Source organism: Trichomycterus rosablanca, chromosome 12, assembly GCF_030014385.1.
Source record: "Trichomycterus rosablanca isolate fTriRos1 chromosome 12, fTriRos1.hap1, whole genome shotgun sequence".
NCBI classification, from domain to species: domain Eukaryota; kingdom Metazoa; phylum Chordata; class Actinopteri; order Siluriformes; family Trichomycteridae; genus Trichomycterus; species Trichomycterus rosablanca.
This window is the reverse complement of record NC_085999.1, coordinates 14824843-14851319: the sequence shown is the minus strand read 5'-3', so window position 1 is coordinate 14851319 and position 26477 is coordinate 14824843. Positions and strand designations below refer to the sequence as shown.

At 41.2% G+C, this 26477-nt stretch overlaps 1 protein-coding gene across 2 annotated transcripts in view; it reads left to right on the top strand.

Moving 5' to 3' along the window:
* The window catches only part of nck2a (NCK adaptor protein 2a), an 82999-nt gene that overhangs the window by 40369 nt on the left and 16153 nt on the right, over positions 1–26477 (top strand). The window contains exons 1-2 of one of the 2 annotated variants that reach the window (XM_063006210.1): positions 16861–16958; positions 18322–18569. In XM_063006210.1, coding sequence (XP_062862280.1) covers positions 18344–18569 — 226 coding nt within the window. In that variant the 5' untranslated portion in view covers positions 16861–16958; positions 18322–18343. Of the gene's footprint in view, positions 1–16860; positions 16959–18321; positions 18570–26477 lie in introns of those variants that run through there. The other variant, XM_063006211.1, reaches the window with a different exon arrangement.

Below are 26477 nucleotides of genomic sequence, written 5' to 3'. Positions count from 1 at the left end.
TTTTAGTTCAGTTCAGTTGTTGTTGTTTTTATAGTGTGCAGATGTAAGATGGCTTGCAAGGTGATGCAGGGAAACAAATCAGGAAAAAAAACAAATACACCCATGCTAATAGCTTAATAGTTTCAAACCATGCTAAATTACTGGCAGATTTGTCGGATGTAATCTGTCCTAGAAGCAAATCAAGACAGGAACTACAGTGCTTACACACTTTGTTCTTTTTATTAACAGTCTCTAAGTGCTGCAAGCAAAACGTTGATGAGATAATCCTGACTGGAGCAAGTGTCTCACTTTAGCACAGTGCATTCAGGCTGTGCAGTTATTTATAAAGGAAAAGTTTATCAAATATAAAAGCGAAGTTTCACTTTCATATCTGGTTTTAACCAGACGTGTCACGATTTCTGTGTGTGGTCATTGCTTTTCAGGTCATGTCACATTTCATGTGGTTAAGAGCATTGTAAATAAATGTATCACGCACATAAATAACAAGCATGTACAGTACGCACAAAATATACAGTACTTATATATAAATATTTATATATAATAGGGTTGCCAGTTTACCAGATTTCAGCCACCACTCCAGGACTTGCTTATAAGCAGTTCAGTATAAAAAGCTAAATGAACCAACACAGAAAATTCTCTTCTGTCTGGTTTGGACACGGTTGAAATCGACCTTTGTTACATCTACACAGGAATGAAGTTTAGCCGGTTCCGTTTCTGTTCATGCTTGAGCCTGTTTTCTTGTATGACCAGACGTGTTTACTTAAGACCACACTCGGCAGGGTTTAGGTTCGAAAAGTGTTTAGAATAGCATATGAATACAATGTTTAGCCCAGTAAAGACTTCTTCTGATTATTGAGTTCAGGGCTTTCAGACACTTATTCCTAACAGGCGTATAAATCAATGAAAGTAAATGCTTACAGCATCTATAATTAAAGTTTATGCCTAGTTCACACTACAAAAACTTTGCCCTGATTTTTGCTTGCGACAGGAAAATCGGCGTTCAATCAGGGCTCGAAAATTGGTCGCTCTCGTTCGCTATGTGTGAACTGCTCAACGACTAGAACCGAGCGGCTTGCCAAGCGCTCGCAGACTCAAGAAAAATATCTAGTATGCTAAATATCTGGACCCGTCGGAGACTCCAAATCATGTAGTGTGAAAAGTGTTGCGATCAGGTTATGACTGGCAGCGAGTGCGGTGCTAAGCTACAGCCAATGACAACGCATGATCTGGGCCTAATTGCAAAATTTTTTATTTCATGTCAGGTTGTAGAGGATAAAGAAAGCAACAATGGATGTAAAGTTTGCAAAGTGTTCTCTTTTAAAATAAGTAATGTACTTTGATAATATTATTGTGAATATAATATAAATGTGGGATCGAGGGATCTTCAAGAAGTTTCCGCACTTTTTAACTCTTTATTAAGAACTTCAAAAACAAATTACACACTTTTCTACAGTCACCTTCTGATGCATTTTTCCAGCATTGTATTAACTTTTTAATGCCATCAGCATAGCCTCTGATGCACCGCTGCTTTCACATCATCACATGAAAATCTTCTTCCCCTTAAAGCTTCTTTGAGCGGTCCAAAAAAAGAACTCAGTTGGTGCTAAATCTAGACTATAAGCTCTATCTCAGTCTCTCAGACATGACCAATTACTACTCCTCCCACCCTCACTGTTTGTATGAATAATATATTACACACACATATACTCACTGTTCATTTAACAGCTCCACTTACCATATAGAAGCACTTTGTAGTTCTACAATTACTGACTGTAGTCCATCTGTTTCTCTGAATGCTTTTTTAGCCTGCTTTCACCCTGTTCTTCAATGGTCAGGACCCCCACAGGACCACCACAGAGCAGATATTATTCAGGTGGTGGATGATTCTCAGCACAGCAGTGACAGTGAGGTGTTTAAAAACTCCATTAGCGCTGCTGTGTCTTATCCACTTATACCAGCACAACACACTAACACACCACCACCATGTCAGTGTCACTGCAGTGCTGAGAATGATCCACCACCTAAATAATACCTGCTCTCTAGTGGTCCTGGGAGAGTCCTGACCATTGAAGAACAGCATGAAAGGGGGTTAACAAAGCATGCAGAGAAACAGATGGACTACAGTCAGTAATTGTAGAACTACAAATTGCTTCTATATGGTAAGTGGAGCTGATAAAATGGACAGTGAGTGTAGAAACAAGGAGGTGGTTTTAATGTTATGGCTGATCGGTGTATGCTCATTTATAATTGAACCAGTTTCTGGGGGCTTGTAATTGCACTCAGGTGTTTTACTCTATAAAACTCTTTTCTAATAGGAAATCAAAAAATAATCCAATAATTTGCTCTCAGGATTTGAAATGTCAGTAATATTTGTAGTGAAAGTTTGCATTTGTTTGTGAAGCACAGTGTGGAGTTATGTGAGTGAGTTATAGGATCTTGGAGCAGCTTTTAAGCTAGTAGAAAGTGTAGTAAACACCATGGTAGGAGGCCACACATCTGAAAACAATCACCTGACAGGCTTGGTCTGGTTTTCAAGCCCCATTTTATATCGCTTCAGTCTAACAGAGTGACTAATGAAGCTACAGATGTGTGTTGTAGTAAAATCCTTGTTTCTGTCATTAATGTACATCAAGTTCCATTGTTACCTGAGGGGAATAATTGACTCCCTTTAAATGTATGGTAGTTTGTTACAGAGGCCCAGACTCTGAAATTATTTACAGATGTTTCAGAAGATGTTGCTCATCTATAATGCCCTTAAATCTAAAATAACGGCAGTTTTAGCACTTTCTTAAGCTTTCTTAATCTACTGTTTAATATGTAAATAGAAAATATTAATGAAAATGTGAACAACAGAAAAAATTCAAGGTTTCAGTCTCTTATTAGACAGTCGGAATTGCTGTTGCAGCGACAACAAAGGGATACCTCATCTGGCCTTCGTCTTCCTCAAACAAGGCCAATTGTTCCTGTAGAGCACTCGACCTTGCCGTGGCAACACTCACACCCGGGTTTGCATCATAAACTGCTGTGCACCTGATGCACCTTTTTTTTTTTTTTTTTTTTCCTTTTTCTTTTTTTTCCCCCTTTTTCTCCCCCTTTAGCGTGTCCAATTGCCCAATTTGCATCACGCGTCCTCTCTGCCTCTGCCGATCCCTGCCCTGACCGAGGACATCGAAGCTAACCCACATCCCCTCCGACACATGAGCAGCAAGCCGTATGCATCTTGCCACCCACACATTGACGAGTGTGGCGCCACCTAGCGTTGCGTGCGGAGAGACACACCCTAAGAGCACTCCTTCCTCATCTCCGTGTAGGCGCCTATAATCAGCCAGCAGGGGTCGTAACTGCACCATACTGACAGAGAGAGACCCACTTCCGACCTTAGTCCCGCCCATCTAAACAAAAGGCCAATCGTTGTTCATATTGCCGCCCAGCCTCGGTCGGTAAGGCAGAGCTGGATTGGATACGACGTACTCGAGATCCAGCTCCGGTTGCAGCGTGTGTTTTTTACCGCTGCTCCACCTGAGCGGCCACCTGGTGCACCTTTTTGTCAGAAATTCTTTTATTTTGTAAATATGGTGTGATTTAAAAGTTTGGATGATAAAAGGGCTGTGGCTATATCACACACTCCACAATACGCATATATCTGCAGGGCAGACACACATACACACACACACACATTTACCTATAGGGCAATTCAGTGTCTCCAATTAACCTGACTGCATGTTTTTGGACTGTGGGAGGAAACCCACACAGACACGGGGAGAACATGCAAACTCCGCACAGAAAGGACCCAGGACCTTCTTGCTGCGAGGCGACAGTGCTACCCACCGAGCCACTGTGCCGCCCACAAAATAATCAGTGGCAATAAAAGAAGATAAAGGTGAAAGATGATAAAGCAGAAAGACAAGCAAGTTAATGGAGGAGGGAATAACACACTCCACACAATCACCCAGAAAAAAATAGGAAGATATTTGTCTACAGCAGGGTTCTCAAACTTTTTTTTGTCACGCCACCCTTTGGAAGATGAAAATCTGTCATTGCTGACAAAAATAGGCCAGTTTTAACTTTGTTGATATAACTTCAAAGATCATTAATGTTCCTTTGACCTTTATATCAGTCATTTCTGTTGTACTTGACTTTATCAAACCATTTTTGCCATCACTAAACTGCTCCTTCAACCAGTCCGCTATTTAAAAAAAGGAAATTAAATTTGCAAACACTTTGCAAAAAAAGATAAAAGTTGAATCTGTGCCAAAAAAAGTCATTTGTGACTTATCACATTTATTTTTTATCCCTGTCAAATACCTCTCCATTCTGTAAATCTAGACCAGGGGTTTACACACTTTCATGGCTTGAGATCTACTGTTTTAGTCTACTGGTCATCCTGATCTACTTTTTAAGGTCGGCCTCATCATTTTTCAAAAAAGCTTTGAAGCTTTTTTAAATGCGCTTCAGTTCCAATATTGATATTCAGCTTTACAGAGCAAGTGACTGAAAAACACCTTAACATTATGAGGAAGAATTTCAAAGATATTCCTTTGCAATACTTTATTTGGCTGCCAACTTGTGTGTAATGATGACACTCAATTGAACCCCAGAACATGCTAGCATGAATGCATGGAAAACAAATTTAAATTTTATTTTAACAATATAGACTGACCAACACTATTAAGCCAAATCAGCATTGAAAATTGACTTTACTTTTAATAGCCTTCTACAATGCTGGAGGTTCTTAAAGCGGAATATTTTCTTTTAAATTGAAGTGTTATTTAACTAAATTAAATTGTTTTTCAACAAAATCCGCCCAATTTGGCGGATACCGCCCAATCTGGCAACACTGGAACGTGCAGAGCCCGTTGGTGCCTTTACTCGTAACGCGCCACAACGTAGTAAGTAGCAGTAGCACTAAGTAGTACTTAGTAGCAGTAAGTAGTAGTAGCACTGTACTTCTTGTGTAATTGTGTTGGTGGTTGAAACTTATGTGAGTGTATTACTGCACTGTTTTGATGGAGAACTACTTGTTTGAGGTGCGCTTTTGAATTGCGTCCCTGTGGGAACACCTGCGTGCAGAAATGCTTCCACAACAAAGTTGCCGGCAAAGCGGTGGGGGGGGGGGGGCACCCCTGATCTAGACTCTGTCAGAATTAATTTAAAAAAAAATTCCGACGTTAAAACATTGGTTCCGCGCTTAATTTCTGTCAGGCTCAACCCCCCCCCCTATCATGCCCCACACTTTGAGAAACGCTGGTCTACAGGAACATAAGCCTAAGCTGTCCCCAGTAAGGCAGATGGCCATTCGCTCACCCCACAGGGGTATCTGTTATAACCCACAAGGAAAGATAAAAAGCATGGTTAAAAATAAAAGAGAGTACACCGAGTAAATCACCACCAAAACAAGTGGTTCTTTTCTCTTACTGGTTGGCCAGGGTCTTTTCTCTGTGGAATTTGCATTTTCTCCTTGTGTCTGTGTTTTTTTTTTTTTCAGGCGCTCTGATTTCCTACCACAAGTCCAAAGACATGCAGTCAGGCCAATTGAAGCTACTAATAAAAAATGCCCTAAGTGTTTGTGTGTGTCCCCTGGCTCATGCATGTTGTTTCTTCTGACTTTTGCCTAGATCAGCAATCCCCAACCTTTTTTTGCACCACGGACCGGTTTCATATAAGATATAATTTCACTGACCAGCAGTGGGGGGGTGGTACTCACAAATTTGCTTTTTCCGCTCCCACCTAGTGGTGATTGGAGACAGTAACACTCGTAAAAAAATCTGTGTTTTCATTGCTGATGTAGCGATCTTTAATTATTTATTATTTATTATAAATGACCCACGGACCCCGGTGGTTGGGGACCACTGGCCTAGAAAATCAGACCCAAACATTGAAAACCTTTGATTTCTTTTGACCACATGTCCCCTCTGACATGTGTCCAATCTGCGGTCGCTTCATATCACCTGTCAGTGTTCGGTTATCACGGAGTTGTGCCCTGTGCTAGTGTGTTAGCTGTGCCATCCGAGCATGTGCAACATGCATTTTTTTGGTGCAAAGGGGAAAATCTTGGCTCTTGTTGTTATAAGGTAACCTAACCTAAAGCTGGTTGTGTTTTCCCTATACAATCATAGTATTTCAAGATGCTAGCCATTAAGCAGATGAGTCTGTCATGTTTTCCTTTGTGAGTAGTAAGGTCTGTGGTGAAATGAAGGCCTCTTGGAGGCTTGTCTATAATACCAGCCTGTACACCCTGAGGTTTAGTACGACGACTGATCCATACAACACAACACTGATTGTTTATTAGCCTTACATCTTATCCGACTCTGAGAGTCACTGCACTGATGGAACTCAGCAGGACCTCCTTCAAATTGTGAGTTAGTACTCGCTATTCATGGTAGGTCCAGTTGGCCAGTGTGTTTGCTTTGTTGCTATGGTAGAGTGTGGGGCAGCCGGGAGAGGGGTCAGGACATTTAAGCCGACCAGCAAACCCCAAACAATAGACTGTGAGATAAAGAGAGGGCAAAAAATGCCAAGCCTGAATGACAATGATATTAGAGCATGCTGAGAGCGGGAAAAGGAATCACTAACATGAGCAGTGAGACGAGCGTGAGAACTGTTAGACCTCTGACACAGATGGAGGATCTCTGTGTTCTCTGTGCAGTGTCTCAGCTGTCCTGCAATGTCGGGAAACGGACTAACTATGACAGTCCGCCTTAATTAAGAGTAATGACCTTTTTCTTTTTAGTGAAGATGGTGCCTCTATACAAAAAAGTACTAGGTATAACATTATGACCACTGACCGGTGAAGTGAATAACACTGATTATCTTGCCATCACGGCACCTGTTAGTGGGTGGGATATATTAGGCACCAAGTGAACATTTTATCCTCATTGTTGATGTGTTAGAAGCAGGAAAAATGGTCAAGCGTAAGGATTTGAGTGAGTTTGACAAGGGCCAAATTGTGATGGCTAGACGACTGGGTCAGAGCATCTCCAAAACTGCAGCTCTTGTGGGGTGTTCCCGCTGTGCAGTGGTCAGTATCTATCAAAAGTGGTCCAAGGATGGAACAGTGATAAACCGGCGACATGTCATGGGCGGCCAAGGCTCATTGATGCAGGTGGGGAGCGAAGGCTGGCCCGTGTGGTCAGATCCAACAGACGAGCTACTGCAGCTCAAACTGCTAAAGAAGTTAATTCTGGTTCTGATAGAAAGGTGTCAGAATACACAGTGCATCACAGTTTGTTGCTTATGGGGCTACATAGATGCAGACCTGTCATGGTGCCCAAAGCGCCAACAATGGGCATGTGAGCATCAGAACTGGACCAAAGAACAATAGAAGAAGGTGGCCTGGTCTGATGAATCACGTTTTCTTTTACATCACGCGTTGCGTAAGCGTTGCTTACCTGGGGAACACATGGCACCAGGATGCACTATGGGAAGAAGGCAAGCCGGCGGAGGCAGTGTGATGCTTTGGGCAATGTTCTGCTGGGAAACATTGGGTCCTGCCATCCATCCATGTGGATGTTAATTTGACACGTATCACCTACCTAAGCATTGTTGCAGACCATGTACACCCTTTCATGAAAATGGTAATCCTTGATGGCTGTGGCCTCTTTCAGCAGGATAATGAGCCCTGCAACAAAGCAAAAATGGTTCAGGAATGGTTTGAGGAGCACAACAACGAGGTTGAGGTGTTGACTTGGCCTCCAAATTCTCCAGATCTCAATCCAATCGAGCATCTGTGGGATGTGCTGGACAAACAAGTCCGATCCATGGAGGCCCCACCTCGCAACTTACAAGAGTTAAAGGATCTGCTGCTAACATCTTGGTGCCAGATACCACAGCACACCTTCAGGGGTTTAATTGTACTGGTACTGCCACTAGCCACCAAAATGTTGGTGTAGTGTTATTGTGACAGTGGTCTTTAGCGGACGTTATATCCCCTCAATAAAGCATTAGCTCGGAACACTTATTTCTTCAGCTAAATACTCATCATCATCTTTTCTCCTTCTTTATATCATATCTTAATAAACCCCTTTATTTCTCACACTGAATGATCTGAGACAGACTATGGCTGTGTGTTGGGTTGGTTCATTAGGTTAATTAGCTCGTATAGCAACAAAGACACTTGCTTGAGGCTGGTCATGAAGAAGCGCTGTGTTAATTCTCTTCACTTTGTACCCATCCTATTTCACTAACCTTTTTATAAGTAGCCAAACGGTCCGTACTGCCAGCTCCAGATTCTCCTCTATTAACCTGGATCTAGATCCTTGAACGATGAAAGCTTCTGTTGTTGTGGTGCTGAATAAAGAAGAAGAAAAAGTAGTACTGGGATATTTAGACCTGACAGAGTGGTGAGGATTGAATGAAATAATAAAGAAAGAGAGATGTGAGGTTTGTATTCAATCCTGTTTGATGTGAATTTTGGGATGGGCCAGTCTTTCCTTCAGCCTTTCAGTTCATTTTGTCTCTTGCTGACCCTCTTTTCTGGGGTTTTGTGTGTGAAGTAAAAAGCTGGGGAGCTTGAGTGGGTTTGAAGTGCTGATGCTGCCAAATGGGGTCCTCACTCCTCTACCCATTGTATCTCTCAGTAAGGAAGTGTGCCAGGACAGCTGAGGTCTAGGACATGTTGAAGACGTCTTTGTCTTGCAGAGCAAAGCTCCACAATAAAGACAAAGAATCTTTCAGTGATTGTATTGCTGTACATTGCACAGATGACTAGTTTTTAGGGATGTAACGATACACTCTAACCACGATGCAACACGATTCACGATACTGGGTTTACGTTACGATTTTTTGCCCGATTTTTTTTTTAAACAAAATGAAATTGAAGACAAATTATGACAAAGTTTCCTTTCTTATTTCTTAAAAAAAAAAAAAAATTTAATCTTTTATTTATCTAAATAATTAATGCCCTTTAATTAAAAAAAAAAATTTATGTTAATTTTTCCCCTTTTTCTCCCCCTTTAGCGCATCCAATTGTTCAGTTTGCATCGTGCTTCCTCTCTGTCTATGCCGAACCCTGCCCTGACCGAGGAGATCGAAGCTAACCCATATCCCCTCCAAAACATGGGCAGCAGCCGGATGCATTTTTGCCACCCACACATTGATGTGTGGCGCCACCTAGCGTTGCATGCGGAGAGACACACCCTAAGGGCAAAATTCCTCAACTCTGTGCAGGCGCCTCTAATCAGCCGGCAGAGGTCGTAATCGCATTCTGACAGAGAGAGACCCACATCCGGTTCTTTGTCCCACCCCCCAACTGAGCAACCGGCCAATCGTTGCTCATACAGCCACTCAGCCTCGAACCGGTAAGGCAGAGCTGGATTCGATACGAGGTACTCAGAATCCAGCCCTGGTTGCAGCGTGTCTTTTTACCGCTGCGCCACCTGAGCGCAATGTCCTTTTATTTTTGAGGTAGATACAAACTGTGCCAAACAATGCTGCACATTTCCCTTTTTGTGTAAAAAAAAAAAAAACTGAAATAAAATTTTAAAACAAATCCCACATTAAATAAATAAATGAATAATACAAATAAAGTATCCTCACATAAATAAATTTGGTTGGAAAATCCCGTACAACTCTGTGTTGTGATGTCAACCAGGCAAGTTGAATAGCGCCAGTGCCCTCTGCTGTTTAAAGAGAATATCGATTCATTATACATGAATAACCGATTTGAATCGTGGCACATGTGCACCGATTTTTAACTGCTTTGTGGTGCATCGTTACATCCCTACTAGTTTAGCGAACTAGAAAACTTTGCGAATTGAAAATATATTGTCACCAAGATTGTGCATAATGAGAATTTAAATCTAGAGACAATGGCTGCATTGGAAATCACATCAAAAAACAGTACATACTAAGTTTGGCTGGTAAAGCAGTAAGCTCTTTCAGTACTCCACTGTGCAGTATGCATGCAACTTCAGACGTACTACGTCCACTGTCTTACCAACGTCACGTGATTTGTTTGTTTAATAGGATTTTAATGTCATGTTTTCCACTTTGGTTACATTCATGACAGGAACGGTAGTTACTCATTACACAACATTCATCAGTTCACAAGGTTACATCAAACACAGTCTTGGACAATTTAGTATCTCCAATTCCCCTCACTTGCATGTCTTTGGACTATGAGAGGAACCAGATCTCCTGGAGGAAAGCCCTGAGAACATGCAAACTCCACACGGAGAGGACACCTGGGGATCGAACCCAGGACCTTCTTGCTGTGAAGCAACAGTGCTACCCACTTAGCCACCGTGCCGCCCCAACGTCACGTGATGTAATATTAATATTATCATTAATATTAATATTGAGGAGTGGCTTGGTGGGTGGCACTGTCGCCTCACAGCAAGAAGGTTCTTGGTTTGATTCCCAGGTGGAGCGTTTGGGGTCCTTTCTGTGTGGAGTTTGCATGTTCTCCCCATGTCCTCTGGGCATTCCTCCAGGAGCTTTGGTTCCTCTCACAATCCAAAGACATAACAGTCAGGTTAATTGGAGATACTAAAATTGCCCTTTGATGTGTGTGTGTGTGTGTGTGTGTGTTACGGTGTAAATTTGTTTGTGTCTGGTCTGCGATGGACTGGCACCCTGTCCAGGGTGTTTTGGTGTGCCTTGGGCACATTGAGAGCTGGGATAGGCTCCAGCACCCGCCACGACCCTGATTAGAATAAGCGTCTTAGAAAGTGAGTGAGTGAAATTAACATTGAAACTAATTAATTTGTCACCAACAACACGCTCAAAAAAGTTGGGACAGGAAAGAAAGAGTAAAAACTCTGGAATATTCAAGTTAGACCGAAGTTTAAAAGCCACAACCCAAACAAATTGGGTATTGAAGCAGGATTCACCAAAGCAAAGATGTGTTATTTGTGGCTCACAACTTTTGAGTGTTTTGCTTGTTTTCAGGAATACATTTAGGTTTGCACTATTATTATTTAAATCAAGGGGTTTATATGGAGCCAGCTTCATCTTTAAACATGTGAGATGTTTTGTGTTGTGAATTAAAGATTTCTGGTTTCAGGGCAGGGTTTAGAGGAACTGTGGGTGCGGCTCCACTAGACCCAGCAACGTTTATAGCCAAGTGTCAAATTTTGCTAAGAGCTTGAATTCAAGCCAACACTAACACACTGGAAAATGATTTTTACATGCTTCCATAAATGGTTCAAGTTACTTGACATTAATGTTGCAATAAAAACTGTACAAAATGATAAATGGCTCGGGGAATTGGTGCATTTTGTTAAATGGATATTAACTTAATGTATTACGATTATTGTTGATCGGCATAATCAATATACAATTATAAGAACACAATGAGCGTACACTTAACGTTCAAGAAGATCAGTTCTGCCGGAGTGGTACTGAATAAGGAAGTGCTTACGTTGGAGGTCTTTATGGGAAAACAGAACTGAACTTGAGCCTAGTGGATATTTTATCTGGATTAAATGCTTTAGTCTCTGGAGGGCCAGAAAGGATATGGGATTGTTAAGTGCTGGGTTATGGGAAACTGTCTCGATCTGAAAGACTCCATCTCCTCAAGGTCAACTGCTGGCTTTTCCCTGACACAAAAAAGGTCAATACATCTCTTCAGTTAAAGCTGTCCAGCTGCCTGTTTGCACATCATCACTGTCTTGTAGATAAATATTTATTTATTAGGATTTTAATGTCATGTTTTACACACTTTGGTTACGTTTATGACAGGACAGAGAGTTACTGGTTACACAAGATTCATCAGTTTAAGTCTTTAATATCAAAAACAGTAATAGAGAATTTTGCATCTCCAATTGATCTGACCAGATGGATGGATAGATAGATAGATGGATACGATGGATGGATGGATGGATAGACAATTAGATAGATAGGTGGATGGATGGATAATGGACAGACAGATAGATAGGATAGATTGAAGGATTGGATGGATAATAGATGGATGGATGGATGGATGGATGGATGACAGATAGACAGTTAGATAGATGGATGGAAGGATAGATGGATGGATATATGGATGGATATATGGATATAGATGGATGGATAGGTATATAGATGGGTAGATGGATGGATGGTTGGATGGATGGATAGATAGATGCATAGATGGATGCATGGATGGATGGATATACGGATAGATGGATGGATAAATAGATGGGTAAATAGATAGATGGATGGATGGATAGATAGATGGATGGATGGATAGATAGATAGATGGGTAGATGGATGGATGGATGGATGGATGGGTGGATGGATGGATGGATAGATGGGTGGATGGATGGATGGATAGATGGATGGATGGATGGATGGATGGATGGGTGGATGGATGGATGGATAGATGGGTAGATAGATAGATGGGTAGATAAATAGATAGATGGATGGATAGATAGATGGGTAGATAAATAGATAGATGGATGGATAGATAGATGGATAGATAGATGGGTAGATAAATAGATAGATAGATGGGTAGATAGATAGATGGGTAGATAAATAGATAGATGGATGGATAGATAGATGGGTAGATAAATAGATAGATGGATGGATAGATAGAGAGATGGATGGATGGATGGATGGATAGATGGATGGATGGATGGATAGAGAGATAGATGGATGGAGAGATAGATGGATGGATACGATGGATGGATGGATAGACAATCAGATAAGTGGATGGATAATGGACAGACAAACAGATAGATAGGATAGATGGATGGATAATGGATGGATGGATAGAATGGATGGACAGACAGACAGACAGATATTTTATTGATTCCAAAAAAATCTTTGGAGTCTTTGTTCACGAGTCAAAAAGTCTTTGGACTGTGGCAGGAAACCGGAGCTTCCGAAGGAAACCCACGAGACACAGGGAAAACATGCAAACTCCGCACAGAAAGGACCTGGACCGTTCCACCTGTGAATCGAACCCAGGACCTTCTTGCTGTGCAGTGCTACGGCAGTGCTACCCACCGAGCCACCATGCCACCCTGTACATAAATAAAATGTGTGGAGATTACTGTAGAAGCAGCTATGTTGTTGTCACTCTCCTGTCCTTATATTTATTTATTTACAGTATTTTACAGTTACTATGAGGTGTGTATTACTCATGGACGTTAAAATCCAGCTCCTCCCTTAAACCAAGCCGAGATAAAAATCTACTCCTGCACACTTTCTCTTAAGCTGACATTAAACTGAATGAGATCGATTGCTGCTGAACGGGTTTCCGGCACGTAAATGAATTTTCCTGCCTCAGGATTGATGCCCTTCCCTTTGGCATCGCCATTACTCTTCTTAATGATCCATATTATTAGGCAGGAGGACTGAGTGTTGTACTTATTAGAGTGGGCAAGGTTCCCTCCCTCTAATAAGTGGTCTGATTCACAATATTGCCAGGGAGACCTCTGCAGTGATGTTGTTCAAGTAAGACTGGCAGAGGAATCGTCCCTCCGTCCCCGAGTTGCGGATACAGTAGTCTTAAGCAGGGTTTCACAAACCCTGGATCAAGGGTCGCAGAGAAAAATAATAATGATTAAATAAATGCATTTTAACAGGCACATAAACACGAAGTGAACTTCTCTATGTACGCCCCCTTGTGGAAACTTTACATTACATCTTGTAAGCCACAGTGGGACCAGATTGCCATCATTTGTATTAATTAAGTATGTTTTGTCTTTTGTTTTGATGCATTGTTTGTGTTTGTGTAACCTACAGACTACTTATAACAAACTACTTAAAAGAAAGAACGCCTTTATTTTTCATATATACATATACAGGTGTACAGTACAACAAAATTATTTCTTTGCATATCCCAGCTTGTTTGAAAGCTGGGGTCAGAGCACAGGGTCAGCCATCATACGGCGCCCCTGGAGCAGAGAGGTTTAGGGGCCTTGCTCGAGGGTCCAATAGTGGCAGCATGGCAGAGCTGGTATTCAAACTCTCAACCCTTTGCTTGATAGCCCAATGCCATACCCACTAGGCTACCACTGTCCCACTGAAAGACCTGTGGGACAGTGTTTCCCAATAGATGGTGTTTCCCAATACCTGTTTCCTAATAGTGCTAGGGGTATTTAACACCTTCGTACCTACTTACTGCCAAAATCACTCTGGTAACGCATGCACACACCGAGTAGTGCTGTGGGAAATCATTTGTTATATGAATGGAAATGTTGTAGAAATGAGAAAGGAACAGTAATAAACGTAGTTTTGAAAATGATCAAACACACTAGCACACCAGACCTGGGATTTCGAATATATCGTATCGAATCTCAGCTCTGCCATCCGACTGGGCTGGGTGGCTGCATGAACAACGATTGGCTGTTGTTCATAGGGTAGGACAAGCTACCTAGGGACTCCTCATCAGTGAGTGAATTACAACCTCTGCGGGCTGGTTGATGGCCTCTGGTCTGCGCAGAGTCGAGGAATAATGCTGATCAGGGTGTGGCTCTCCGTGCACAAAGCTGATTCACATATGAACTTGCCTCGTGCAGGTGAAAAGATGCAGTTGGCTACTGTGCACGTGTCTCGCTCTCCTTAATCGGGGCGGGGGTCAGCTCCAGTGGAGAGGAAGCATAACGCAATTGGGTATAAAATAGATGCGCTAAAATTGGGAGAAAAAGGGACAAAATGCATAAAAAAGCCTGATGCATCTGTTTAAAATATTGACGACGCATTTTTAGCGTCAGTGTTATTGATTACATCGACCAGTCGTGGTAGCCTTAATGTCATGTGATAAATACAGGGGTTGGACAAAATAACTGAAACACCTGTCATTTTAGTGTGGGAGGTTTCATGGCTAAATTGGACCAGTCTGGTGGCCAATCTTCATTAATTGCACATTGCACCAGTAAGAGCAGAGTGTGAAGGTTCAATTAGCAGGGTAAGAGCACAGTTTTGCTCAAAATATTGCAATGCACACAACATTATGGGTGACATACCAGAGTTCAAAAGAGGACAAATTGTTGGTGCATGTCTTGCTGGCGCATCTGTGACCAAGACAGCAAGTCTTTGTGATGTATCAAGAGCCACGGTATCCAGGGTAATATCAGCATACCACCAAGAAGGACAAACCACATCCAACAGGATTAACTGTGGACGCAAGAGGAAGCTGTCTGAAAGGGATGTTCGGGTGCTAACCCGGATTGTATCCAAAAAACATAAAACCACGGCTGCCCAAATCACGGCAGAATTAAATGTGCACCTCAACTCTCCTGTTTCCACCAGAACTGTCCGTCGGGAGCTCCACAGGGTCGATATACACGGCCGGGCTGCTATAGCCAAACCTTTGGTCACTCGTGCCAATGCCAAACGTCGGTTTCAATGGTGCAAGGAGCGCAAATCTTGGGCTGTGGACAATGTGAAACATGTATTGTTCTCTGATGAGTCCACCTTTACTGTTTTCCCCACATCCGGGAGAGTTACGGTGTGGAGAAGCCCCAAAGAAGCGTACCACCCAGACTGTTGCATGCCCAGAGTGAAGCATGGGGGTGGATCAGTGATGGTTTGGGCTGCCATATCATGGCATTCATTTGGCCCAATACTTGTGCTAGATGGGCGCGTCACTGCCAAGGACTACCGAACCATTCTGGAGGACCATGTGCATCCAATGGCGGTGCCGTGTATCAGGATGACAATGCACCAATACACACAGCAAAACTGTTGAAAGATTGGTTTGATGAACATGAAAGTGAAGTTGAACATCTCCCATGGCCTGCACAGTCACCAGATCTAAATATTATTGAGCCACTTTGGGGTGTTTCGGAGAAGCGAGTCAGGAAACGTTTTCCTCCACCATCATCACGTAGTGACCTGGCCACTATCCTGCAAGAAGAATGGCTTAAAATCCCTCTGACCACTGTGCAGGACTTGTATATGTCATTTCCAAGACAAATTGACGCTGTATTGGCCGCAAAAGGAGGCCCTACACCATACTAATAAATTATTGTGGTCTAAAACCAGGTGTTTCAGTTATTTTGTCCAACCCCTGTAGTCCTCATAGTTGTAACAAACTGAAGTACTATTTAGGCACACTTTTTAGTTCTTTAGATGTATACTCTCATATTGAGGAGACTACGATAACACCAGAGGTTGGTGATGTGTCCTAATATTATCTACTTTGCTTTCTGAGCTAAAGAATATTGTGTTTATATGTCTGTATCGGTCGGTTTTTCCAATTTTAATTGCCACCTTAAGACACAGATGATCTTGGAAGGTTCTTGAAGCTGGGCGTATGTTTTTGCATGCAGTGTTTTCCTGTAGTTGAGAGTAGTGGTGGTAAATTCGGTTTATTTTATGGACTCGGGTTAATCTGAGTCACTCAGTAATGTGATTCGGTTCACTTGAGTCACTTGTACTGACATCTTGATTGCGATTGATTTACTGCATGAAAATGCATCCAAATATTACCTGTCTTGCATGCACTCATCTTCTGTAAATAAATCCTTCTCTCTTAATTCTCCTGGCACCTCACACTTCTCGTTAGTGACAAGTTGACACTTTTTACTAAGTGGAATCTTGATCATGGGGGATAGGGACAAGGAGGGCGGAGAGGGGGTTGGACTTACCTACCAATCATATAGGTATATTAATGGATCAAGGGTTCAAGGCGGATGGTCCACAACAAATTGTCATGGTACCTTGACCCAGTCAGGCAGCCACAGTGGCACCAAAACAGTCAATAAATTACCACGTTGCCTATGATACTCCTTATGTGGTACAGTCGTAAAGTAGCCTGTAAGCATTTGCATTTTAATAATAATATAACTATATTTTGTTGTAGTTTTGCTTACAAGAAAATATACTGCATTACTAATCTATACCACTACTACTGATAATAATAATAATAATAATAATAATAATAACAATAGCATGTGCATAAAATCAGCCACATAACAAACACCAGTGTGTTTAACTTCTTGTTTATTGGAATTTTTAACTTATTACTTAGATTCACGGACTGGAGTGAAGTCGGTTCAGCCAAATCATCTGAGTCCACGGTGTTTCCGGTGAGTCTGCTCACTCGCCTTGTGTACTTAACAGCAGCCAATCAGAGGACTCATAGGATCCGGGTTAATTGAGACCTCAGACTCGTGATTCCTGATTCAGTACAAAGATTTGAATCATTAACCCGAGTGATTGCTATTAGAATAATTGTCATGTCGACCATGTGTTTTAGAAAGAGGATTCTGCTTTTCTGTTTGATGATTTCACAAAATCTGAGATCTGCACAACTAAAATGTCAAACAGATGCTAAACTTTGAGCTTAATAACCTCGTTTTTGAAAAGCTACACTTAAACAATCATCCTCGCTGTCAAACGGCTGTTTGGACCGTGTAGTCATGCCTGAGGGTTTCCCAGCAGGAGAGCAGGGTTTCAAGTGTGCTTGCCTGCAACATCATGAATACTTAATCACTTGATTACTATTCAGTGCGTATTCCATCATGCAACAGTCTCATCTCATATCCCATGCAATATGTTCGAAACATGTCGGATTCTTTAACTGTTTGATTTATTAAGAAAGGACCTCTGATGTTGCAGCGTGTTACACTTATATTTATTGCACAGTTACGCAGAAGCTTTGAGGAATGTGCTCATTCTTTAGCAGGATATTTCTTAACCTCCATGTCTGGAAAAGATTTGTTTGTATCTTATAGATACAAACAACTTGAACTGATTAATTTTGTCTGACCAGTAATTACCTGTCATGTCATGAATGTAACCAAAGTGTGTAAAACATGATGTTAAAATCCTAATAAGTGTGGGAACACATGTGATGTGTGGTAAAAACTAGGTGAGCAGATGGAAAGGTAGATACTAGGAATGTAACGATGCACCACAAGACAAATCGATTCACATGTGTAACGATTCAAATCGGTTTACATGTATAATGAATCGATATTCACTTTAAACAGCAGAGGGCACTGGCGCTATTCACCTCGCCTGGTTGACGTCACTACAGGGTTGCCAAGTTCGGAATTTTCAAATTTATTTATTTATGTGAGGATGTTTTTTTAGACACAAAGGGAAATGTGCAGCATTGTTTTGCATAGTTTGTACCTACCTCAGAAATAAAAGGGCATTCATTATTTAGATAAATAAAAGATAAGCACAAATACAGTATTTTATTTTTTAAAGAGAAATAAGAAAATAAAACTTTGTCATCATTTGTCTTCAATTTCATTTTGTTTAAAAAATCAGAAAACAATCATATCGTGAACCCAGTATCGTGAATCGCATCGCATCGTGGGTAATCACTACATCCCTAGTAGATACTTCTCAGTAAAGTACGCTGTTGTCGCTGATCTAAACATGGGTTAATTCAAACCAAATACTTCTTTTTAACAATTCTTCTTCTCTCATTCCCTGCAGCTCCAAAGAGACTCGATGAAAGATGACAGAAGAGGTGATTGTTGTAGCCAAGTGGGACTACACCGCTCAGCAGGACCAGGAACTTGACATTCGAAAAAACGAGCGCTTGTGGCTTCTGGACGACTCCAAAACATGGTGGAGAGTCCGCAATGCCTCCAACCGAACAGGCTACGTGCCGTCCAACTACGTCGAGCGCAAGAATAGTCTGAAGAAAGCCTCGCTGGTGAAGAACCTGAAAGATACTCTCGGTAAGTGACCAGGGGAAATGCTGGATTGATGTCTGACATTTAAAATATCTTGTAGAGAGTTGTGGTTATTATTATGAGGTCAGTACTGTGTCAGTATCCTTGAATAACAGTTTAGTTTTAATTGCATGGAATATTAAGGCCAACATCATAAAAGTCTTTACTAGAAATTATTTTGGAGGATTCTGGTATTTTTAGACTAGGATTTTTTATGATTAATCAATTAATCAGTATTAAACAGTCAAGAAGTCATTGTTTGATTATGGTGTCATTTAAAAATGTCATTTTAATTCATTTGCAACAGCTGACAATGATCTCTGAAATGTGACTGACCCTCACTATCTCTCATAGCACAGGAAAAGCTTGTAAAAATCTTGTTGATATTAAACTCAGTGGTATGTTTATTATTTTACTGGTTGGCTCACTTTAAGTTTATCGGTTAACAGTTAACATCCACTTAAATCAAATTGACATTACATTACACTTTCTTAAATGTTATTTTAAGTATGTTGTTTATTTCCTTTTGCACTGCATGGGCGTGTTTGTGTGATGCTTGTGATTGTGAATTGCTGCTGTAACACTGCAATTTCCCCTTAGGGATCAATAAAGTAATCAATCAGTAAATCAATCAATAATAGTGGTCGGTTAGTGGTTAAAAGAAATTGGCAAAATTTGCATCCTTAGTCTTTTTAATGGTGGTGTATCTGGTTTCAGCATACTGTATCTGAAAGGTAATTGTGAATTTCAAGCACTGTGATAATTATTACTTGGTCATTAGAGGATTTCTGAAGCTATAAATCAATGTTTATCTGTCAGACAATGAGAAATCAATGGTACCATGACTTCTAAAGATGGTGGTCTGTTGATCAAAGCACATGTTTACTTATCCATTAAGGACTGATTACAAAATATTGGTTAAATGGGTAAAACCAGTTGACCGATATGGATCTGAAGTAGATATTAAGAAAAAAAAAAAAATTCAAATCCATGTAATGACAGTTTTAATAACAAACACAAAACAATATACTGTCATTTTAAGTTTTTTAGAAGTTATCAAAGCTAAAGCTGAGCCGGTTGATATGGCTTATTGGAAAGTGAACTGTAGTTGATTGTTTACCCGCAACTGTGGTGGTTTTTTTTATGCATTTTCCCCCAATTTTCCCCCAAATCCCAATATTGACCTTCACTCTGACTGAGGAGAGCTGTGACTAACACACGCCCCATTCTGTTCTTCAATGGTGACGACCCCAAAGAACCAACACAGAGCAGGTATTATTTAGGTGGTGGATCATTCTCAGCACTGCAGTGACACTGACATGGTGGTGGTGTGTTAGTGTGTGTTGTGCTGGAGTTTTTAAATACCGTGTCCACTCACTGTCCACTCTATTAGACATTCCTACCTAGTTGGTCCACCTTGTAGATGTAAAGTCAGAGACGATCGCTCATCTATTGCTGCTGTTTGAGTTGGTCATTGTTGAGATCTTCATCAGCGGTCACAGGACGCTACCCATGGGGTGCTGTTGGCTGGGTATAATTTTGATTGGTGGACTATTCTCAGTCCAGCAGTGACAGTGAGGTGTTTTAAAACTCCAACAGCACTGCTGTTTCTGATCCACTCAAACCAGCACAACACACACTAACACACCACCACCATGTTTTGTTTGTTTGTTTATTAGGATTTTGTCATGTTTCACACTTTGGTTACATTCATGACAGTTACTCATTACACAAGATTCATCAGTTCACAAGGTTATATCAAACACAGTCATGGACAATTTAGTGTCTCCAATTCACCTCACTTGCATGTCTTTGGACTGTGGGAGGAAACGGGAGCACCCGGAGTAAACCCACGCAGACACGTGGAGAACATGCAAACTCCACACAGAAAGGACCTGGACCACCCCACCTGGGGATCGAACACAGGACCTTCTTGCTGTGAGGCGACAGTGCTACCCACTTAGCCCCCACCACCATGTAATTGTCACTGCAGTGCTGAGAATGATCCACCACCCAAATAATATCTGCTGTGTAGTGGTCCTGTGGAGAGTCCTGACCATTGAAGAACAGCATGAAAGGGGGCTAACAAAGCATGCAGAGAAACAGATGGACTACAGTCAGTAATTGTAGAACTATAAAGTGCTTCTATATGGTAAGTGGAGCTGATAAAATGGACATTGTGTGTAGAAACAAGGAGGTGGTTTTAATGTTATCAGTGTATATATACATTTATTTAACATCTTATATAATATTTTATGCAGGCTGAAAGTCTGAACTGTTAAAGAAAACATATTTTCTCAACGATCTGCTTTTCAGCAAGATGCCTTCAGGTTTTATTTAAAAATTTGTAATTATAATGTGAGCACAAATAAATGTTACTACAAAATTGTAATTACTTGTAATTCTTTTTTTAAATAAGCTTTAAGTTTACATATCACGTCAATACAAATTAATACCCACTATTATGCATGCTGCGTCTACTTTTAGCTTTGACAAATCAAACATGACTACAGTTTTTGTCATTATTATAAAGCAATCAACTCTGTTTATAAGCAAACAAAAAGCACAACAAACTATACTTCTAATCTCAAACTTCAAAACTTGTGTCTTTATTGTTTTGTGATTAGCTTGGATCAGTTTCTGGTATCAGATCAGTATCACTTATCAGACGATGCACGTGGGACCCAACATCACTTTTGTTTTGCCTTTTGAGGCTGCTCTTGTTTTATCTCTGCTTTTTATTATTCCTAGTGATGACTGTTAAATTGTTAATCTATTTTGTTAATGGGTCGTGAAATACAGGACCCTAAGGTGATTGATAATTTTAGCAGCTATGAAAGAATTGGAGATTAAATGAGCAGAAACTTCCTAATAGCTTTTGATAGCAATAAATGAAAAAAGGTTCCATTATACAATCTTATCTGGTAAAAAGCTGTGATAGGGCAGATAGTAATATTAGTGACTTATTAGACTAGATAAATACCTGTTGTCTATTAAAAGATACATTTAAATTAGTGTGCAAGTTTTATACCAGATATTTACTTTTATTTAATTAAAAGATATGCCAAAAAAATCCCCCTCTCTGATAAAATTCTTGTACCCAGGACTTTACATGGCATCCCTGTCTGTATAATAAAACACATCTTTGCCGCTCAGGTGGAGTAGCAGTATAAACACACGCTGTTCACCAGAGCTGAGATCTCGAATACATTGTATGGAATCACGGCTCTGCCTGCCGGCTGAGGCTGAGCAGCCACATGAACAACGATTGGCCTGTTGTTCAGATAGAGGTGGGATTAGGCCGGATGGGGTCTCTCTCTCAGACTAGTGCGATAACGACCACTGCTGGCTGGTTGGTGGCGCCTGCACGGAGATGGGAAAGGAGTGCGGAAGAGGGTGTGGCTCTCCGTACACAGCGCTGTACTGCACTTCACTCGTCAAGTGTAGGTGATAAGATGTTCGATTGCTGTGCACGTGTCGGAGGGGGCGTGGAGCAGCCTCGTCCTCCCCAATCAGGAGCAGGGACCAGCATTAGTGAGAGGATGCTTGATGGGCAAAAATTGGATACAACACAAAATTATAGAAAGTCATATATTAAATAAACCTAAAATAATGAAGGTTTGACACAGCTCAGAAATCAGTCCACAGCGTTTTTTATATATATATATATATTTTACATGTTTGCTATTTTGCACTACTGTATGTTGTTTACACTACTTTAATAGCAAGCGTGACTGTACACTTTGTTAGCTTTTGGAGACTTTCTGGCCTACACTTATTATCCTTCCTGATTGAACATTGGCTATGTTTAAATCTCCGCTGTGTATGCGCATCTGTCTGTGGGTTTATATGCATAATTAACCCAGTCCACCAGCAGAATGAAGTTTTTGTCTGGTTTTGCTCGCTGTGTAGGTGGAGGGCAGCTAACACAGAGTAACTCTTTTTAACTGATGTTTGCTCTTTGGAAAGCTTTACATCATCCTGAGGGCTGGATCTGAGTGGTCAGTACAGGTACAGCCTTACATTTTAGTTTGTGTTGGCACAACTTGACCCACCTTCTTGTAGTCTTCATTTAAATAACTCTATTTATTCTCATGTAGGTTCTGACTAATTGTTTAAGCTCGGTGTAGCTTATGAACATGAAGTTTAGAGGTGCGTTGAGCGTCTTATGAGTTTGGAGCTGGAGCCCATCCCAGCTTTTCAATGGGTGCAAGGCACACAGTAACACCCTGGACGGGGAGCCAGTCCATCGCAAGGCAGACACACATACACACACACATACACACACCCATTCACTTATAAGGCAATTTAGTGTCTCCAATTAACCTGACTGCATGTTTTTGGACTGTGGGAGGAAACCGGAGCTCCCGGAGGAAACCCACGCAGACACGGGAGAACATGCGAACTCCGCACAGAAAGTACCCAGACTGGGGATCGAACCCAGGACCTTCTTGCTGTGAGGCGACAGTGCTACCCACTCAGCCAGCGTACCGCCCTATTACTATTAGGTGTGGAATATAAATGTCAAACTATTAACAGCCTTATCATTCTACTCGCAAAAATAAGTAAACCCTGGCGCAGCGGGATATTCTGCTAGCACACCAGCGCCGAGATTTTGAACTCCTCTGTTCGGCGTGGCCACCGGTCTGCTGGGCGCCAGATACTTATTGGCCAGCATATCTGCAGGTGGGAATGACCTGGACTGTGTGTGGATGGGTGGGTGGATCTTCATACTCTGTGTAAGGACCCTGACTGGCGGAAGAGACGCCTGTGCAGAATGCAGGGCGAGAAGAGGGGGGCTGTGCATTTCTTGGTGTATTTATTATTTTTTATTTCATTTTATTAGCAATATGGTAAAGCCAGCCAGTATCTAATGATTGTGCATTAAAATCTACGTACATTGATTTAAAACTTAATTGTTTTATAGCTTTATCTCTATATAGCCACTCTAGGCTTGTCGGATATTGGTTTACCAACAACAAACAACAACAAAAAATTACATTTGCTACACTAATACTGTTTCTACATTGCACATTACCAGTTTTTTAGCAATGTAAAACATCACAGAGGCGACATCAGTGGACAGAAGGACAGTTTGTGTTCCATTTTGCCAGATCAATGATCAACACACACTAGTTCACGACATAAAATCCATTAGTAAATGGGATGGGAAAATCGAATCCAGTGCTGATTTATCATAGCAGGCCAGTGTTTGTCCCACTACCAACAGTCAGTATACAATTACTGTATCCCCAGGTGGATTTGATATCATGTTCTATGCAGTAGATGGGTACTCGGTGTTCCTGAACTGTCCCTTGTAATTGGTGTGTGTGTTAATGAGGGTTTATGTGTGCTGTGACAAAGCCCCAGTTTCATGGGAGCAGAACCTACTATTGAATGATAACTGTGGAGATTCAGACACGTGGCACAGCTTTAATAATACAGTTTAGGTAAGCGGTCTTAATCACCAGTGCCCTGAGTGCAGGTGAGGGATGAAAAAGAGCGACCATATGTGTCAAGAATACAGGGGTCCCTTCCCAGGACTGGTTTGGGCACCACAAATTGTGAACAGGATTTACAAACTAAAACAATGCAGTGGTTTGGCTACTAGTAACCTTCTACTTAGACAGAATAACAATGGTACCAATACAGATGTGTCCCAAACATGAATATTCACAAGGATGTGTATATAAATTATGTACATAATTTATGGTAAATATCTGCCCTGAAGCAAGGAAATGTGACCTAAGACTATAAGAATTTGCAGAACACTGACATTGGGTTTTTATACACTTAGCTCAGAGATGGGGACTCGAGTCTGCACTGCACACACAGCGACTTCAGACTCGAGTCGGACTCGACTCATGACTCGCATGAAATGACTTGTGTCCAACAATAAAAATATATATATATATATATACATGATCCAACATCATTCTGATCGTTTCATTTTCTGCTCTCTAATAACGCTTCAGCCGTTTTAAACCGCAACGGACGCAATGGGTAAATGTTCCAGCCAGCTTCCGGCATAGTGATGAAGCATCGCTCCCTACTTAAAATGGTGGAATACCCTACGTAGTGCACTTCACAGTAACAGATAATGTGAATGGAACGTGCCTACAGAATTGGCGCTAATGATTGTAAGAACCGCTTTCTGAACCAATCAGACCTTCTGATTGTAATTTTTAGTAAGAAATGCTGTTATCTGCATGTATTTAGTTTGCAGCGTCACATAGATGATTGTCAATAAAACGCTTGATTGGCTTTCTAACGAGTTTGTGTTTTACTTCATTTACATTTACTTTTTCTGCATTTAGCAGACGCTCTTATCCAGAGCGACTTACAGAAGTAAGTCTTCACAACCGGGAAACGTTTGTTATAAGCACATTTACAAAATAACAGATTATATTCCTAATGGGACACACGGTTATAAATTTAATAGCATCTGGAACATGGTAAGGTAAGCAGTATTATGAATTTTTTGCTGTGTTTGGTATTTTGGCCGCTGTGCTGTAATTTGCAGTGAAAACAGAAGTCAGTTTAAGCTTTTAACTGGTACCTAGGAAAGTAAAGGCACGAAGTAAAACTGCTAAATACAGTCGCTAATCTGTTGTTGTTTTTTATCTGAACTTACATATTATTTGTTTATTTCTACGCTACATTTCCAATATATGTTTTGTGTATATTATATTGACTCGTGACCTGACTCGGACTCTAGCCTAAAGACTCGTGACTCGACTCGGACTCGTATTTTGTGACTTGTGAACATTTCTGACTTAGCTACACTTGAACATTTAATGTTTACTACCTCTTCAATCATATCTATTCTCTGCTACTCAAAAATTCAACTCACATATTCGATACTCTTGCCGAGACGTGATTCTGTTTTTGAGTTCCTAAAGACGTTTGTTTTGTTTTTGTTGCTGCCTTAGTTCGCTGTGAACAGAAGGCTCACAGTTGCATGTAACTCCCTGAGAAACTTCTTCACATGGCACTAATAGAGGGAGTCTTTGACTGCTGCTGTGTTTGAACTGTGAACAGTTTTTGCTGGGATAATTCCTCCCTCAGCAGGCTTTTCTCTGCCATACGCCCTGACTGAGCTAGATCAATAAATTCTGCGTCTTATTTTTTGATGTTTTGAACAGCAGCACAACTATTACAGAGAAAGTTAGATCGACCTTACTTGCACACAGTCTCCAGTTTTTTTAAATTCCCAAAGTGGAATATTATAATATGTAATAATATACACTGACTAGGCATAACATTATGACCACTGACAGGTGAAGTGAATAACACTGATTATCTCTTCATCACGGCACCTGTTAGTGGGTGGGATATATTAGGCAGCAAGTGAACATTTTATCCTCAAGGTTGATGTGTTAGAAGCAGGAAAAATGGGCGAGCGTAAGGATCTGATTGAGTTTGACAAGGGCCAAATTGTGATGGCTAGACGACTGGGTCAGAGCATCTCCAAAACTGCAGCTCTTGTGGGGTGTTCCCGGTCTGCAGTGGTCAGTATCTATCAAAAGTGGTCCAAGAAAGGAACAGTGGTAAACCGGCGACAGGGTCATGGGCGGCCAAGGCTCATTGATGCACGTGGGAAGTGAAGGCTGGCCCGTGTGGTCCGATCCAACAGACGAGCTACTGTAGCTCAAATTGCTAGAAGTTAATGCTGGTTCTGATAGAAAGGTGTCAGAATACATCGTGCATCTCAGTTTGTTGTGATGTTACTTTGACACGTACCACCTACCTAAGCATTGTTGCAGACCATGTACATCCTTTCATGGAAACGGTATTCCCTGATGGCTGTGGCCTCTTTCAGCAAGATAATGAGCCCTGACACAAAGAAAAAACGGTTCAGGAATGGTTTGAGGAGCACAACAACAAATTTGAGGTGTTGAATTCCCCAGATCT